Here is a 17,326-nt window from a genome sequence, read left to right as displayed (position 1 = left end):
TAATTGCTATATTGTATTTACTTCGCCACCATGGCCTATTTATTGCCTTTACCTCCCTTATCTCACCTCATTTGCTCACATTGTATATAGACTTATTTTTCTGCTGTATTATTGACTGCTTATTTGTTTTACTCCATGTGTAACTCTGTGTTGTTATATGTGTCGAACTGCTTTGCTTTATCTTGGCCAGGTCGCAGTTGTAAATGAGAACTTGTTCTCAACTTGCCTACCTGGTTAAATAAAGCTGAAATAAAAATAAATAAGAATTCCGGGACCCCAGAAGTACATTAATTCCAATGGAACGCTGCTTTGCAGAGGCAGTTGCAATGCGTTCTATGTGGCGCTAAACATAGGATTTTAAAAATGTATGCGTCAAACTGTATGCGTAGACGAGTTGACAGAAATGGTAGCAGAAGGTGAATGTTGAACTTTTGTTGCACGCATATCCAGATGATGCTGCGTTCTATTTTGCGCAGGTGTACTATCGGTGTGATCAAGGCGTCACTGTCTAGTCGGAACTAAAAGTGTCTGATCAAACGAAGGGACAACTATTTTCGATAGAACCGGAAACATGGTGTATGTCAAGAAAAAAACATGGCGGCGCCCATATGTAGAAATACCTTAACGTTATAGCTGACATTAATCAAGCTAAATGTTGGACAATATTCATTAACGCTAAAGGTAAGCGTGTCACACGAATAAATCTTAATTCTAGAGGGGCCCTCGTGTAATTTGTTGAGCTTGTCTTGACGAATAAACTAGCCATATTGGAGTCGAGCATTGCTAGCTAATTTTGACACACTGGTGGCATTGGTAGATGCCCGCCCGACCAATGACAGATGTGGAACAATGTCAAGGCAAAAGTAATGGGTCTGAAAATACTCCATGGCTTTTGCAATTATTGCACCCAGAGGCATGCATCTGTTGGCGTGTGGGTCAAAAGAACGCCGGAGAAACATAGACGTTGTGGACAAGGCCCTGGCAAGACCCGCCTATTTGCCACTAGGAACTATTTATCAACAGAACCACCTTGGAGGGTCCTTTTCTTTGGGACAGATAATTTTGCTGTTGAATCCCTCAAGCTGCTCTCTGCGTCTAGGTATGACACCCACAACAATTTACATGCCAGTGAGCAAAGAGGAGAGTCTTTGCAGTGGGTAACTTTAACCTGGTCCCATATTGTGCTGTCTCATAAGAGTTGGAGCAACAGTCCGAACAGATCTGGGACCAGGCTAGAGTAACTTCTCGTCGCCTAATGTCAGTTGTTTGCTGTCATTATTTGTCGCAGGGACTCCAATGACCGAGTTGTGGAATCACTTGAGGTTGTCACACTATCCAATGACGTCCCTGTGAAGAATTTTGCTGATCAAAACAAACTGCCCGTTCATGTCTGGCCTCTCGGGGATCTTCAAGGGCAGTTCGATGTCGGGGTGGTGGTGTCATTTGGCTGCTTGCTTCGGGAAGGACTTATCAACCAGTTTCCATGGTGAGTAACTTCTCTGAAAGTGACTCATGCAATACAAGTGTAACATTATAGCTTCTGTCCCTGTGTGCCCCGAGCTGGGTGCAAACCAGGGACCCGCACACAACACTCTGACTCGCCACCAAAATAAGCATTGTCATTACCACTGACCCAGAATGTACTTGTCGATCTCAGGGCGGGCGACATCACTTGCTCCATGGTAGCTACTATGTTCCATATCAGCTACACAAGCAGCAGACTCCCCAAGAAGTGTCAATCTTATGAGCACATCCCAAGAGTCAAACCCTGACAGTGTCCAATCTGTTTGATTGTGAGAGTTGCAGCATGTGTGTCTGTTGCCTCTATTCCAGTGGGATCCTGAATGTCCACCCCAGCCTTCTCCCCAGATGGCGCGGCCCCGCCCCAGTGTTCCACACCATCCTACACGGAGACACTATCACCGGGGTCAGCGTCATGCAGATACGACCAAAGAGGTAGGCTAACGTGACCCAGAGCTACTTTCTGTCCCCTTCCCTCCTTTCCTCTCTCCCTTTCCTCATGGTTCTGAGGGAGGAAGGGTGAGTCATGAAAGGGACCAGTCATCTGCCAGTAACATGGACCTACTATCGACAAGCAAAAGTGAGGGATGACATTAGCAGATGGTTGTTTGTTCAAATGCATATTTAGGGATGGTTTCCCAACCTAATCCTGGACTGAAAAGCCATTTTAATGGTGATTTTCCCCATTGAGCATGTGTTATAGTCCTGTACAGGACAGCTTTATCTGGGTCCAGGAAAATTAACCATAAAGTCTCCAGAGGCCACCAGATTGCAATAGGCCTATATATAATAGTGTACTCTACTACTGTATTCACTGTCAAAGCGCATACTGCTATTCCTTTGCACCTCAGTGTATCTCTGATCTCGGTGTTCCAGTAAACCGCAGGGTGTCTCTGTGTTCCAGTAAACCGCAGGGTGTCTCTGTGTTCCAGTAAACCGCAGGGTGTCTCTGTGTTCCAGTAAACCGCAGGGTGTCTCTGTGTTCCAGTAAACCGCAGGGTGTCTCTGTGTTCCAGTAAACATCGGTGTGTCTCTGTGTTCCAGTAAACCTCGGTGTGTCTCTGGTCTCTGTTACAGGTTTGATGTGGGTCCCATTCTTCACCAGGAGATCTACCAGGTCCCAGACAACTTCACAGCTGACCAGCTAGGAGCTACTCTGGCCACCAAGGGAGCCCAGCTAGTGAGTGCACTTCACACTGTGTAGTTATAGCACCCTATTCCCATCCAGTGCACTACGTGGCTCGAGTCTTATGTGACTCTGTTGGTCAAATGTAGTGCACTGCATGGGGAATAGGGTGTGATTTGAGATCACTCATTTGGGACGTACATCCAGAGCTCAATCCGGCCTTCGCTTCATAATCGTCGCCAAACACATTGGCTCCAGGTCATCTACAAGACCCTGCTAGGTAAAGTCCCCCCTTATCTCTGCTCACTGGTCACCATAGCAGCACCCACCTGTAGCACGCGCTCCAGCAGGTATATCTCTCTGGTCACCCCTAAAGCCAACTCCTCCTTTGGTCGTCTCTCCTTCCAGTTCTCTGCTGCCAATGACTGGAACGAACTACAAAAATCTCTGAAACTAGAAACACTTATCTCCCTCACTAGCTTTAAGCACCAGCTGTCAGAGCAGCTCACAGATCACTGCACCTGTACATAGCCCATCTATAATTTAGCCCAAACTACTACCTCTTCCCCTACTGTATTTATTTATTTTGCTCCTTTGCACCATATTATTTATATTTTATCTCTGAACTTTCTTCAAACTACAAATCTACCATTGCAGTGTTTTTCTTGCTATACTTTATTTACTTTGCCACCATGGCATTTTTTTTGCCTTTACCTCCCTTATCTCACATCATTTGCTCACATTGTATATAATCTTATATTTTTTTTTTTTCTACTGCATCATTGATTGTATGTTGTTTTACTCCATGTGTAACTCTGTGTTTTTGTATGTTGTCGAACTGCTTTGCTTTATCTTGGCCAGGTCGCAATTGTAAATGAGAACTTGTTCTCAACTTGCCTACCTGGTTAAATAAAGGTGAAATAAATAAATAAAAATCCATTTGAAGAGGCTTGTCAGAAACCAGTCATGGTTAATGTAAGCCCTCTTATATGGGACCTTTATTATTTTGCTTGAACAGTTGATTGACACATTAAGGACCCTTCCAGAGAGAATCACAAACCGAAGGGAGCAAGATGAAGATGGTGCCACTTTAGGTAAGAACATGTATTTGCTCAACCAGACATTTGATGCTAGTAGTAATTACAATTTGAATGATAAACAATCAGCAAGAATTGCAACTTACAGGAGGGTGAAAGCTGCATGTACATTCTAAGCACCCATTCATGCCTCAGCTTAGAGTTGACTCTTCTCAACAGCCCCTAAAATCAGCACATCAATGAGCTGGATCGTATGGGAGGAGCAGACCTGTGTCCAGATCGACTGCCTGTTTCGTGCCATCGCATCCCGGGTAATAAGACAGACCAGTCATGTTCAGTTGGCACGAAACTAGAAAAGTCTGAAAACGTAAAACTAAAGTGAGCAGTCTTATTGGGTGATTTCAGGCCGTTCCTCACCTGTTTCAAGATGATTTTCTAATTTTGTGCATACCGAACATGACCTTGATTTACTGTGACTGGCCTCTAAACACACATTGTCCAGGAGTGTTAAAATAATGCCCTCTTCTCTCTCATTAGATCCCATTGAGAACAATTTGGATGGGCAAGACCATAAAGCTGCTGGACTTTGCTGGCAAATGCAACATTTCACTATCAGGTCATTTCCTCTTTTAATCAGGACTCTTCATTGTTTCCAACACTGCTTGGTGGTAGATGGTGGTTGACTCAGTCAGCTAGTGGTAAGTAACTGTGTGGATCGGCAGCAGTAGTGCTTGAGTCCACACGCTGCGGAGACAATGTCTGGTAACATCCATTTTGAATATTTTCGGTTGAGAAAGGTTGTGATTGTTTTAATGACAGGTCGAGGGAGGATACCAGTGCCAGGATCTATGAGTTATCAGAAAGAATCCAACACCTTGGCTGTCTGTTGTAAGGTGCGTGAGCCAGGCTTTTCATCCTTGACACTTTCCATGGTTTACTATTATGTCAAAACACTTCAATTTTTGTCTTATTGAAATGTCTAATTTAATGAAAAATTATTCACTTCCTGATGTATCATGGCATAATACAAATTAACTTGATGTATCCCATAAAAAAAATTATGACAAGCACTTTTTGTGTGTTCGGTGGTCAAGGATGGCTGGGTGGGATTCAAGGTGGTGATGCTGAAGAAGAGACTGTCAGCAGCAGACTTCTACAACGGATATCTCCATCAGAGCTTCCAGAACAGATATGGCCCCCCCAAGCAGGAGTGCCTGTTCCACAGTAACAGAACTGAATTACATTCAGCTGGAGAGGAGAACTCATTGACACAGCTACACGCTGTGTATTAAAACACCATGATGTGGTAATTAAACACAAAACAACAACCTACTTTAATGTTATTTGATTAGATGCATTTCCTGTAAAAAATAAAGGATCTATACTGTCTGTTTTAAGACAACATATTTAGAGTACACACAAGAGTAGTGTTCAGCAGGGATCACCGTGGCAAAACGTTTTGAAACAGAAACTAAAAATGAGCATTTCTTATTGTTCAAGTCCAGGTAGTACCCTCTGTTTCAAAAAGATTTTCTCTTGTTTTACGCCTACTGGAAACTATTTCCTGATAGCCTATGGAACACATGAATGTAATAATAGTGATATCATGGAGAGGCTGTTGTGTGAGTAGTTTGTTGTCGAATGCAAAACCCTCAAACCTGTTAGACTACCAAAATAACTGAGTTGTATTTGCATAAATAAACATTTACAAGGTTCTGTTGCCTTTGTCATTTGCTCTATGACATTATGCATTGGACTTTAATATTTATCACATTTGTAGAGATAGTGGGGTCTGTTTTAGAGATGTACTCTTCCAGGCCGACTACATTGCAGTCGCGCTGCACAAATTAACCAATGATCGAATGCCACGTCATCTACATTGGGCTCAGATATTAGATTGCAATACCACATTGATACGGCTACTGACATGTTTGAGTTTAAACCTTTATAATAGAAAACAGTTGGACCTTTATCCAGGTGTTATGAGATTTGGTGTGAAACTGCTTCCCCCACCCGCTGGGACGCAGCAGCTGTGTTTGTCACGGCATGCTGGTTTCGGGGACATTGTCTGTTAACTGGGAGGCTTTACAAGAGGCACGTACCACTATGGAAGAGAGAAAGAAAGTTCAGAATTGTAGCATTTCACTGACTTAAGTTTTAAACAAAACATTGAAGGAAATGTATTTATTCACTAAAGTGGGTGTGAATTAGACCAGTGTTGTCCAACCCCCTCAAGGATGATCACATTTTTTATTTTAGCCCTGTTGATTCAACTAATCAAGTGCTTGGTAGGCTGATTAGTGATAAGGATATATCAGTGAAGTGGTAGAACAAAAATGTCTGGTGGTTAAGAGAGGGTTGGGAAACACTGATTTAGACTGCATGTTTCCTTTTAGTCAAAGCTAGCTGCCGTTAGCTAGTGTGAATGTGTTTAGGGTGTCATCATACCTCCTCTGTCATCCCTGCTGTCTTCCTACCCTCTGTGTTAAAAGGAGGCTTCAGGTAACCTTTGAAGTGCTGCTTCACCAAGTAATGGAAAGTAGATAAGCAATCCTAAAAAGAGCATCAGGAAAGCTGAATATTAGCTACTAGAATGTATTACGCTTTTGGATGTAATTTTAGATGAGGCACAGCTGCAGCAACTATGGTGAATGTGTTACCAGACCAGTGATTTACTACATTTACCATAAACCCAATTGTAATGTGGCAGTGATTTTATTTGAAAATAAGGGAGAGCCGCACATTCTAGGAGCTCAGATGCAAAAATGTAATATCCAACGTTTGGACAGCCAAGCTGTCTTCATCAGGGTATGATCACAAACACTGCAGGGTGACTCGTTTATATAGTGTCAGAAGACACACAGGTGTCTGTAATCATGGCCTAATATCATTGGTTAACTCTGAAATATAAAAATGGCATACAAAGAACATATAAAAGAACAAATTGATAGCATACGATCATAGATTCATTTTAGACTACACAAGCTTACAAACAATTACAATGGCAAAGTCACAATAATCACAAGAGTGGCTTCAGATCAAAGTCTATGTTGAGACCGAAGGGAGCAAGGGTCTTTAAATTAAAGATCCAGGCAGCCTCTCGTTTTAACAATATATTATCAAGGTCACCCCCTCTCCTAGGGAGGGTGACATGTTCGATGCCAATATAACGCAGAGACGAAATCGAGTGGTTTGCTTCCAAAAAGTGGGCCGCAACTGGGTAAGTCAAGTTTTTGCACTTAATGGTGCTACGATGCTCTGAGATACGTACTTTTAATTCACGCTTTGTTTTACCCACATCATTTTTACCACAAGGACATGTTATAAGATAAATAACTGCCTTAGTGGAGCAAAAAAGGTGTTATTACGTGTTCCACTAAGGCAGTTATTTATCTTATAACTTGTCCTTGTGGTAAAAATGATGTGGGTAAAACAAAGCGTGAATTAAAAGTACGTATCTCAGAGCACCGTAGCACCATTAGGTGCAAAAACTTGACTTACCCAGTTGCGGCCCACTTTTTGGAAGCAAACCACTCGATTTCGTCTATGCGTTATATTGGCATCGAACATGTCACCCTCCCTAGGAGAGGGGGTGACCTTGATAATATATTGTTAAAACGAGAGGCTGCCTGGATCTTTAACTTAAAGATCCTTGCACCCTTCGGTCTCAACATAGACTTTGATCTTAAGCCATTCGTGTGATTAATGTGACTTTGCCATTGTAATTGTTTGTAAGCTTGTGTAGTCTAAAATGAATCTATGATCGTATGATATCCATTTGTTTTTTGTATGCTGTTCTTTGTATGCCATTTTTATATTTGAGAATTAATCAATGATATTAGGCCAAACTTGGCCATGATTACAGACACCTGTGTGTCTTTTGACACTATATAAACGAGTCACCCTGCAGTGTTTGTGATCATACCCTGATGAAGACAGCTTGGCTGTCCAAACGTTGGAAATTACATTTTTGCATCTGAGCTCCTAGAATGTGCGGCTCTCCCTTATTTTCAAGTTTTCTACTCCGCTAGCCAGCACCTCGCCTTAATAGGTGTGCGTTTCTTTTTCTTCTAGAGTGATTTTATTTCAAACATTTCTTCAACAATGTGCATTATAAAGAGGCAACTATTTGTACTGTTCAGTCTACTAAACTGTAGTTAAATAATGGCCTCCTTATAGCCATACCCGTTCTTCCTGTGAACAGATGTAGGTGAACCAGCGGAGCCCGGCGGCCACGTGAGTGATCTCATCCCGGTAGATAACCTCCAGCACCTCCACAGAGCTGCAGTCCCCCTGGGCAGCGAAGCGGGAGAGGGTCTGGGGGTGCACATCCAGGCCCCTTGCAGGAGGAGAGCGAGGGAGTTAGGTAGATGTACTTTCCCCGAGCCCAGTCGATTAGAAAAGCCAAGAATTTCACCAAGTTTTTTGTTTTAGCCACCCTGTGGTTATTTGTGGCCAAGGAGGAGTGAAATTTCTCACACCTATCCAAGCCTTTCAGATAATGTGAACCCCATGGGTGTATTAGAAGATGTGTCAAGGTAATAGGGATCATAATGTTTCCACTGCACTGATAACATCATCATATTCTGTTGGTGTTGTAATTCAGGTGAATGCTGTACCTGGCTTCATGTACCATATGCACAATGGCTAGCCTCGCCAGAAGGTCGTGGGACGTATCCGTTGCTGACTGCCACAGTCCTGTGGAGACGAGGAAGCTCAACTTACACTGGGTGCACTGAAAATGTCATGTATTTTTTTCAGAAAACCAACTGTGATGATATTAATAGTTAGGCCAGGATTCAATCCAATCTGCATTATAGCACGCTTGATACTTAAAAGTAAATTTCCGATTGAGCCGATATATGCAGTGTTTACTGTGAATTCGATCTCCACGAACACGGGGAACATTGCCTTTCCAAACACGCATTGTCTACAAAAGAGATCGGATTGAACCCCGGCCTTAGTCTGGAGAAGCCAGCGAACCACCCACCATTATGAACAGGTAACGCGCCAAAGAAGCTGTCGAGTTCTGTGATCCTCGTCTCTAGTAAGTGATAATGCTGTTGGAACAGTAGAAATTCATTGTATTCCCAGGGTAACAGTCCATCCACTACTCACAACTGATACAGTACTACCACTTTTTATCCTCCTTGAGGAACACTGCCTTGCAGTATTATATAAACATACTAAATATACTTGGACTACCAATATCTGAAGTACAGACGTTTGAACAACAGACATCCATAACAATAATGTGCATCATTCTTAAAGAATTATTCCACTTTTTTGTTTCAGCTTGTTTTAAAAAAATAAGCTGAAACTTCAGAAAGTGAACTATACTTAAAACAACACGTAACAGACCACATGACTTAAATATATGTTAGGACACTGACCTTGGCCTCGTCTCCGGCCACTTTGACAAAGTCGCTGAAGAACTGGCGGGGCAGGGGCTCTCCAGTGTCCAGTCTGACCGATGAGAAGCGAGCGATGACGTCCCAGGACAGGTCTATAGCCCACTGCTCTATGTTAGCCAGGGAGTGGAGGAGGGCTATCCTGCTAGCCTGGTCAGACACATAGTAAACACACACGCTCATATCAATCATCATTGATGAAGCATGGAATGTTGCAGTTCTATAGCCTCGTCCGTACTATATGTACTAATGGCATGACAACAAATGCTAATACCATGACAACGAATGCTAATGCCACACAGACACACACACACCATTTACGCTGCTGCTACTATGTATTCTATTATTTATACTGCGGACAGTCACTTTTACCCCTGCTGACCCATCTAGCTCAACTACTCCAGTATCCCTGCACATTGAAATGATGGTGCTGGTACTGATCCTCTATAGAGCTTACGATCGAGTTTTTCTTCTGTTTTTCCTTCGTATTATTTCTCTTACCTTTATATTGAATACTGCATTGTTGGGAAAGAGCTTGCAGTAAGCATGTCACTGTACTGTTTCACACATGTTGTATCCTGTGCAAGTGACAAACTTTGATTTGACTTCCGAAGAGATTATTTTATTGCGACAGTGGGTAGTTAGAATGCCAATTTTGGTAATCTAGGGGTTGTGTAGTTCAATACTGGCATGGGATATGTTCCCTCCTTTTTCTCAACAGTACCATTACCTGTCTCTATCATCATTCAGTCATGTCTGGTCTTCTATTTGTTAGGCTACATGATTGATTGTGATTTATTTAAGTATCTACTGGCGCCCAGCCCACATGGGCTTACTAAACTACTAAACTACTAAACACAGTACCATTTTCCTTGTACTCAAAACAAAATAAGATTGTACAAATTATATGCATATACTGTACAATAATCAAGGCAAGTACAGCTACCATCTAGCCCCACTACACAAACAGTACAAACAGTACAGCTACCATCTAGCCCCACTACAAACAGTTCAGCTACCATCTAGCCACACTACACAAACAGTACAAACAGTACAGCTACCATCTAGCCCCACTACACAAACAGTACAAACAGTACAGCTACCATCTAGCCCCACTACACAAACAGTACAAACAGTACAGCTACCATCTAGCCCCACTACACAAACAGTTCAGCTACCATCTAGCCACACTACACAAACAGTACAAACAGTACAGCTACCATCTAGCCCCACTACACAAACAGTACAAACAGTACAGCTACCATCTAGCCCCACTACACAAACAGTACAAACAGTACAGCTACCATCTAGCCACACTACACAAACAGTACAAACAGTACAGCTACCATCTAGCCAGACTACACAAACACTACAAACAGTACAGCTACCATCTAACCCCACTACACAAACAGTACAAACAGTACAGCTACCATCTAGCCCCACTACACAAACAGTACAAACAGTACAGCTACCATCTAGCCCCACTACACAAACAGTACAAACAGTACAGCTACCATCTAGCCCCACTACACAAACAGTTCAGCTACCATCTAGCCACACTACACAAACAGTACAAACAGTACAGCTACCATCTAGCCCCACTACACAAACAGTACAAACAGTACAGCTACCATCTAGCCCCACTACACAAACAGTACAAACAGTACAGCTACCATCTAGCCCCACTACACAAACAGTACAAACAGTACAGCTACCATCTAGCCAGACTACACAAACACTACAAACAGTACAGCTACCATCTAACCCCACTACACAAACAGTACAAACAGTACAGCTACCATCTAGCCCCACTACACAAACAGTACAAACAGTACAGCTACCATCTAGCCCCACTACACAAACAGTACAGTACAAACAGTACAGCTACCATCTAGCCCCACTACAAACAGTACAGCTACCATCTAGCCCCACTACAAACAGTACAGCTACCATCTAGCCCCACTACACAAACAGTACAGTACAGCTACCATCTAGCCCCACTACACAAACAGTACAGCTACCATCTAGCCCCACTACACAAACAGTACAGTACACAAACAGTACAGCTACCATCTAGCCACACTACACAAACAGTACAACTACCATCTAGCCCCACTACACAAACAGTACAGCTACCATCTAGCCACACTACACAAACAGTACAGTACAAACAGTACAGCTACCATCTAGCCACAGTACAGTACACAAACAGTACAGCTACCATCTAGCCCCACTACACAAACAGTACAGTACAGCTACCATCGTCAGCCACACTAGCACAACACAAACAGTACAGTACACAAACAGTACAACTACCATCTAGCCACACTACACAACAAACAGTACAGTACACAAACAGTACAGCTACCATCTAGCCACACTACACAACACAAACAGTACAGTACAGCGTACCATCTAGCCACACTACACAACAAACAGTACAGTACACAAACAGTACAGCTACCATCTAGCCACACTACACAACAAACAGTACAGTACACAAACAGTACAGCTACCATCTAGCCACACTACACAAACAGTACAGTACACAAACAGTACAGCTACCATCTAGCCCCACTACAAACAGTACAGCTACCATCTAGCCCCACTACACAAACAGTACAGCTACCATCTAGCCCCACTACAAACAGTACAGCTACCATCTAGCCCCACTACACAAACAGTACAAACAGTACAGCTACCATCTAGCCCCACTACAAACAGTACAAACAGTACAGCTACCATCTAGCCCCACTACACAAACAGTACACAAACAGTACAGCTACCATCTAGCCCCACTACAAACAGTACAGCTACCATCTAGCCCCACTACACAAACAGTACAGTACAGCTACCATCTAGCCCCACTACACAAACAGTACAGTACAGCTACCATCTAGCCACACTACACAACCAGTACAGTACACAAACAGTACAGCTACCATCTAGCCACACTACACAAACAGTACAGTACACAAACAGTACAGCTACCATCTAGCCCCACTACACAAACAGTACAGCTACCATCTAGCCCCACTACACAAACAGTACAGTACAAACAGTACAGCTACCATCTAGCCACACTACACAAACAGTACAGCTACCATCTAGCCACACTACACAAACAGTACAGTACAGCTACCATCTAGCCCCACTACACAAACAGTACAGCTACCATCTAGCCCCACTACACAAACAGTACAGTACAAACAGTACAGCTACCATCTAGCCACACTACACAAACAGTACAGCTACCATCTAGCCCCACTACACAAACAGTACAGCTACCATCTAGCCCCACTACACAAACAGTACAGTACAGCTACCATCTAGCCCCACTACACAAACAGTACAGTACAAACAGTACAGCTACCATCTAGCCACACTACACAAACAGTACAGCTACCATCTAGCCCCACTACACAAACAGTACAGCTACCATCTAGCCACACTACACAAACAGTACAGTACAGCTACCATCTAGCCCCACTACACAAACAGTACAGCTACCATCTAGCCACACTACACTAACAGTACAGTACACAAACAGTACAGCTACCATCTAGCCACACTACACAAACAGTACAACTACCATCTAGCCCCACTACACAAACAGTACAGCTACCATCTAGCCACACTACACAAACAGTACAGTACAAACAGTACAGCTACCATCTAGCCACACTACACAACAAACAGTACAGTACACAAACAGTACAGCTACCATCTAGCCACACTACACAACACAAACAGTACAGTACACAAACAGTACAGCTACCATCTAGCCACACTACACAACACAAACAGTACAGTACACAAACAGTACAGCTACCATCTAGCCACACTACACAACACAAACAGTACAGTACACAAACAGTACAGCTACCATCTAGCCACACTACACAACACAAACAGTACAGTACACAAACAGTACAGCTACCATCTAGCCACACTACACAACACAAACAGTACAGTACACAAACAGTACAGCTACCATCTAGCCACACTACACAACACAAACAGTACAGTACACAAACAGTACAGCTACCATCTAGCCACACTACACTACAGTACAGCTACCATCTAGCCCCACTACACAAACAGTACAGCTACCATCTAGCCCCACTACACAAACAGTACAGCTACCATCTAGCCCCACTACACAAACAGTACACTACACAAAGAGTTCATTTCTCCTTCTCCAGGCAGTGTAAACAAACTGAGCAATTGCAAACACTCTGCCTGAAACAAAATCCAAGCCCCTGCTTGTCCCGTAACCAGAATACTTCAGGGTTAGAACCAAACACTTTTACAGAAAATAACATGTCTCAGATCGTCATACAAAGTGCTATAAAACACTAAATGGATTTCGTTTTTGATTTCCCAACACAGTAGGCAAATTATCTCCTCTTCAGGCACTGTGTTAAATCTGCCCTTCTCTAAGCCAGAGGGAGAGGGCCGGATGGGAGTTGAGCACAAGCTGACCTTTGGCTTTTTGTTAGGTTCAGGAGGACATATGGCTCAGGGATATAGTTCTCTTTGATGACAGTATGTTCTGTTTTTAGGTTTAAACCATACATCAGCTGCCCATTTTTCCTTGTGGATCAGAAAAAGCTTGTCCTTGATTTGGTTAACACCACATAGTAATTTGTTCCTGTGTATATATATATATATATATATATATATATATATATATATATATATACTGCAAATCAGTTTCACAAAAAATAGGTAATTATCTAGGTCCCAGTCAAACCCTTTTTTTTGTGATTCTGTGTTCTGACATATTCATCAGTCTGTTCCATAGATGTACCATGTCACCTTTTTAACTAACTTCGCAACCCATATCTCCACAGATGGCCAGGTTTCGAGTCAGTTTATGCACACCAAGAAAGCAGCGGATTGCTCTGTTTTGAACATTGTTACAATTAGTATGTACTTTGGATCCCCATACCCCAGCAGCATAGTCCATCACTGGACACACACAGGATTGATACAGTTGAGAATAAGCACAGTAACCAAGGTCCTTTTCATTTGGTCTAAATCATTAACATATAGAGTAAATAAAGTGGGTGAGAGTATGTCTCCCTGCTTTACACAGTAAGGGGTTGGAAACCAGGTCATTAACCTGAACACAGGCAACTGGAGCCAGATAGCGGTTTGATAACATCAGAGAATCTTCCATCAATTCCCATTTTAATTAGTGGTTAAATCCATATGAATTCAATCACTTTTTGACAGCTTCCCTTTTGATTTAAACAAAACTTTCCATACATGTTTGCTCATGGAAGAAGTGGTCAGAAAGTTACTTTTTGGATCTGAATGCCAAAACATTCAGGAGATAAGATGTGCTCAAAGTTGACCCATTTTGCATACCCCACCATACCATGAGACATCCATGTCATCATCACTGGAAAAGATAAACGGTTGAGTTTGATATAATTCAAAAGCTCACAACAAATAGGGTTGTCAAACTAAATTTAAAAAATATATATTAAAAAAAATTACCTTTTATGTTAATTATGTAAAAACACGTAAACTCAGATTTTTTTTTCATATTCGCATATGTTGTAGCTTAAACCCTACTTTACATCATCTGAGGTTTTTGTGTTGTTTCCGCGGTTGAGATACAACATGCTCCTGAATAAAGGGTGTTGTCAAAAAGTGATTGAATTCAAATGGATTTACCCCAGTCTAAAAGCAATTAGTTCTCTATTTACCTAATCGAAAGCCTTCATAAAATCAATAAAACAGGCAAAAGTTGGTTCTCTCTCTTGAATTCTAGCCCGGACCACTGTAGAGACAGTATAGATGTGCTCTATACATGCTCTGGCTTTCCTAAAGCCATTCTGTTCATCAGCAAGCTGACCAGACAGTTCTAGATAGTGAGAAGAGAGCCTGTTATTTAGGATGCAGGACTACAATTTACATACAGTGCTAAAGAGAATAATGCCAATGGGATTTTAGGCTAGTTTTTTTTAAGATTTCAGAGATTCCGAACTTGTTAGTTCATACTGCCAACCTGTCTGGTCTGAGTGATTAGAGGGTGTTCTTAACACTGACCTGTGTGCCACCTTTGCCACGCTTGATTTTGCCCGGCTGCAGTACGGTCAGGTTCTCCTTCCTGCTTGGCTGGACAGGTGGTGTAGCCTGACCCACCTCTGTTATCTCCCCACTGTTCCACCTCTCCTGGACCTCCAGCGTCATGGCTACCTACAGGGATTGGATCAAAGTCAGTGAGCCAGTGAGATATGCAGGGTTGATCAAATCATCAACGTTACACTATAGTCAAATACAAGCATTTCGCTGCACCTGCGATAACATCTGCAAATCTATGTATGCGACCAAAAACTATTTTTGTATGTTTTGCCATGGAAAGTCCAGAGAGTCTCTGCCTGTTTCAGTCATGTTTTTTCTTCATTTGGTGCCTAATGAACACAACCCAACACTCCATTCCCTCCCAGTTTAACACTTCGTGTGGTGGTTAGTGTGAATGGGGCTTGCCTTCTCTTTGGGGTCCGGTGTGCAGAGGATCTTTGTGGCCCAGAAGCACAGTGTGTCCTCAGAGGGTGGTGGCTCGACATCATCTGCTGACAACTTGCCTGAGACAAAAAGAGATCTCTTATTAATGTACTTAACATCATTCAAAGCTTTGCCAGAACAGAATATCTTAACTACTAGCCTGCTCTCAGATCTGTGTGTTCTTGCCTGCTCATCATCAAGCCAAGTTAGGCATCACAATTCCATGAGATGGAAAGAGTGCAGAAACAGACTGTCACCCAGGCTACAGTACTTTCCTTTATGTAATTGTCAGTTAAAAAACTTTGATTGGTGTACATGGTTCATTAGGTATACTATCGCCTTACCATTAGATGTTGTGTCTATCTCTGGGATGGGACTTAGACACAGTTCATTCTGTGTGTTGATATAAATCATGTCTTGGACAACTCTGACCTCATACACCTGGTTCTGTAGACAGAAAAACTAACTTTCATTTTAGTCTCATGGTATTATTGATTAATAAGCTGTTATTTAATGAAAAAAATTCTAATAACACACACAGTACATTGCCTAGTGAATGTCTTCACACCTCTTGCAAAGTTGTCACACCCTTTGCCTTATGTAAATATAAAAAGGGATTCAATTAGATTGTTTTATCCGCTTGTGATCTACACAGCTGACTACACATTCTCAAAGTGAAAGACAAATTACAGAATTTGTTAAAAATTCAAGATGTCCTGATTGTCTCAGGGGTGTGAGTACTTTCTCTAAGCAACTCCAAATGCCTGTCTCTCGCCCCCAAGCACACACATAAATGCCACATTGACTTCTTTATGAAGCCGATGGTGGTAATACATATCAACCTTCCCTTTATCACACTGTTACAGGAAACCTATATTTACAATACTAGGAATAAATAGGCTCTGTTGGAGACCATCTCTCTCTACCTGTAGTCCCATGGAAGAGGCACCTGTCTCCAGGCAGAAGTCAAAGTGATGCCAGGGACAGACCAGCACCCTCTTCCCATCTCCCAGGTCCTCAATGTCACCGAGGTCAAGAGGGCCTCCTGCGCCAAGACGGTGGTTGTAATGATGAAAGACATCATAGTATGGTGACCATGATCATTTCTTTCTTATAGCATACTCTCATCCTTCTGGTTTATCCTATAGCAACGTAGTTGTTTATGAATTAATCATCATAACAGCAAGCTACCATAGCATAGTGCTGAGTGATTAATTGCATGCCATCAATTAGGCTAGCTTATACCTTCATGGGGACAGGATGAATCCATAGCCCAGAATCTGTCATCTTCTGTGTGAACCAGGACAATGTGTTCACCATCCGCAGAGTACAGCCTTGGGGAAACGTAGAGAAGTCATGCACCAAGTTAGACCATCTTTTCAGAATAGACAAGGGCAGCTAATGTGTATAAATCATATACATTGGGGAGATCAACAGTTAGCTAGCTAGCTGCTGCTATTCTCGCTAATTGGACTGCTTACTTTGTGCATGGTGAGTCAAAATCACACTTCTTTCCTACACATTGCCAGTTTCCGTCTTTGACAATTTCTCTTAATGCAGCGACTAAATCTTCCTCGAAGTGATCCATTTAAAATATTCGATGCAGAAAATATTAGTAAGAGTAATATTGTGCATAACTAGCTTGCTACTGCTGCCGTCCCTGCCGATGTGTGGCAGAATTGTTTTCTTCTGAACTACAAAATCAAATT

General features: G+C 42.4%; 2 protein-coding genes across 3 annotated transcripts; one reads left to right on the top strand and one right to left on the bottom strand.

Moving 5' to 3' along the window:
* Positions 1–538: 538 nt before the first annotated feature.
* LOC106562631 (methionyl-tRNA formyltransferase, mitochondrial) lies at positions 539–5,399 on the top strand. Of its 2 annotated transcripts, none has more exons than XM_014127592.3 (9): positions 539–1,099; positions 1,289–1,486; positions 1,834–1,956; positions 2,599–2,701; positions 3,666–3,741; positions 3,904–3,995; positions 4,222–4,300; positions 4,504–4,577; positions 4,779–5,399. In XM_014127592.3, the coding sequence occupies exons 1-9, from the start codon at positions 840–842 to the stop codon at positions 4,974–4,976; spliced, it is 1,203 nt and encodes a 400-aa protein (XP_013983067.2). In that variant the 5' UTR covers positions 539–839; the 3' UTR covers positions 4,977–5,399. The 2 variants fall into 2 exon arrangements, with proteins under 2 accessions (XP_013983067.2, XP_013983068.1); XM_014127593.3 differs by having other exon boundaries at positions 545–681.
* si:ch73-314g15.3 (Rieske and Ferritin_like domain-containing protein) lies at positions 3,612–17,326 on the bottom strand. Its single transcript, XM_014127591.3, has 12 exons — positions 17,099–17,326; positions 16,863–16,951; positions 16,544–16,662; positions 15,962–16,064; positions 15,600–15,697; positions 15,159–15,308; positions 9,078–9,245; positions 8,675–8,744; positions 8,304–8,382; positions 7,870–8,023; positions 6,133–6,237; positions 3,612–5,788 (listed from the first exon to the last, which is right to left on the bottom strand). Exons 1-12 carry the CDS (start codon positions 17,203–17,205, stop codon positions 5,756–5,758), a joined length of 1,275 nt encoding a protein of 424 aa, XP_013983066.2. The 5' UTR covers positions 17,206–17,326; the 3' UTR covers positions 3,612–5,755.

Source organism: Salmo salar, chromosome 11 (genome assembly GCF_965601325.2).
Source record: "Salmo salar chromosome 11, fSalSal1, whole genome shotgun sequence".
NCBI classification, from domain to species: domain Eukaryota; kingdom Metazoa; phylum Chordata; class Actinopteri; order Salmoniformes; family Salmonidae; genus Salmo; species Salmo salar.
Note: the sequence above shows the minus strand (reverse complement) of the source record. Positions and strands in the feature narration are given on the sequence as shown.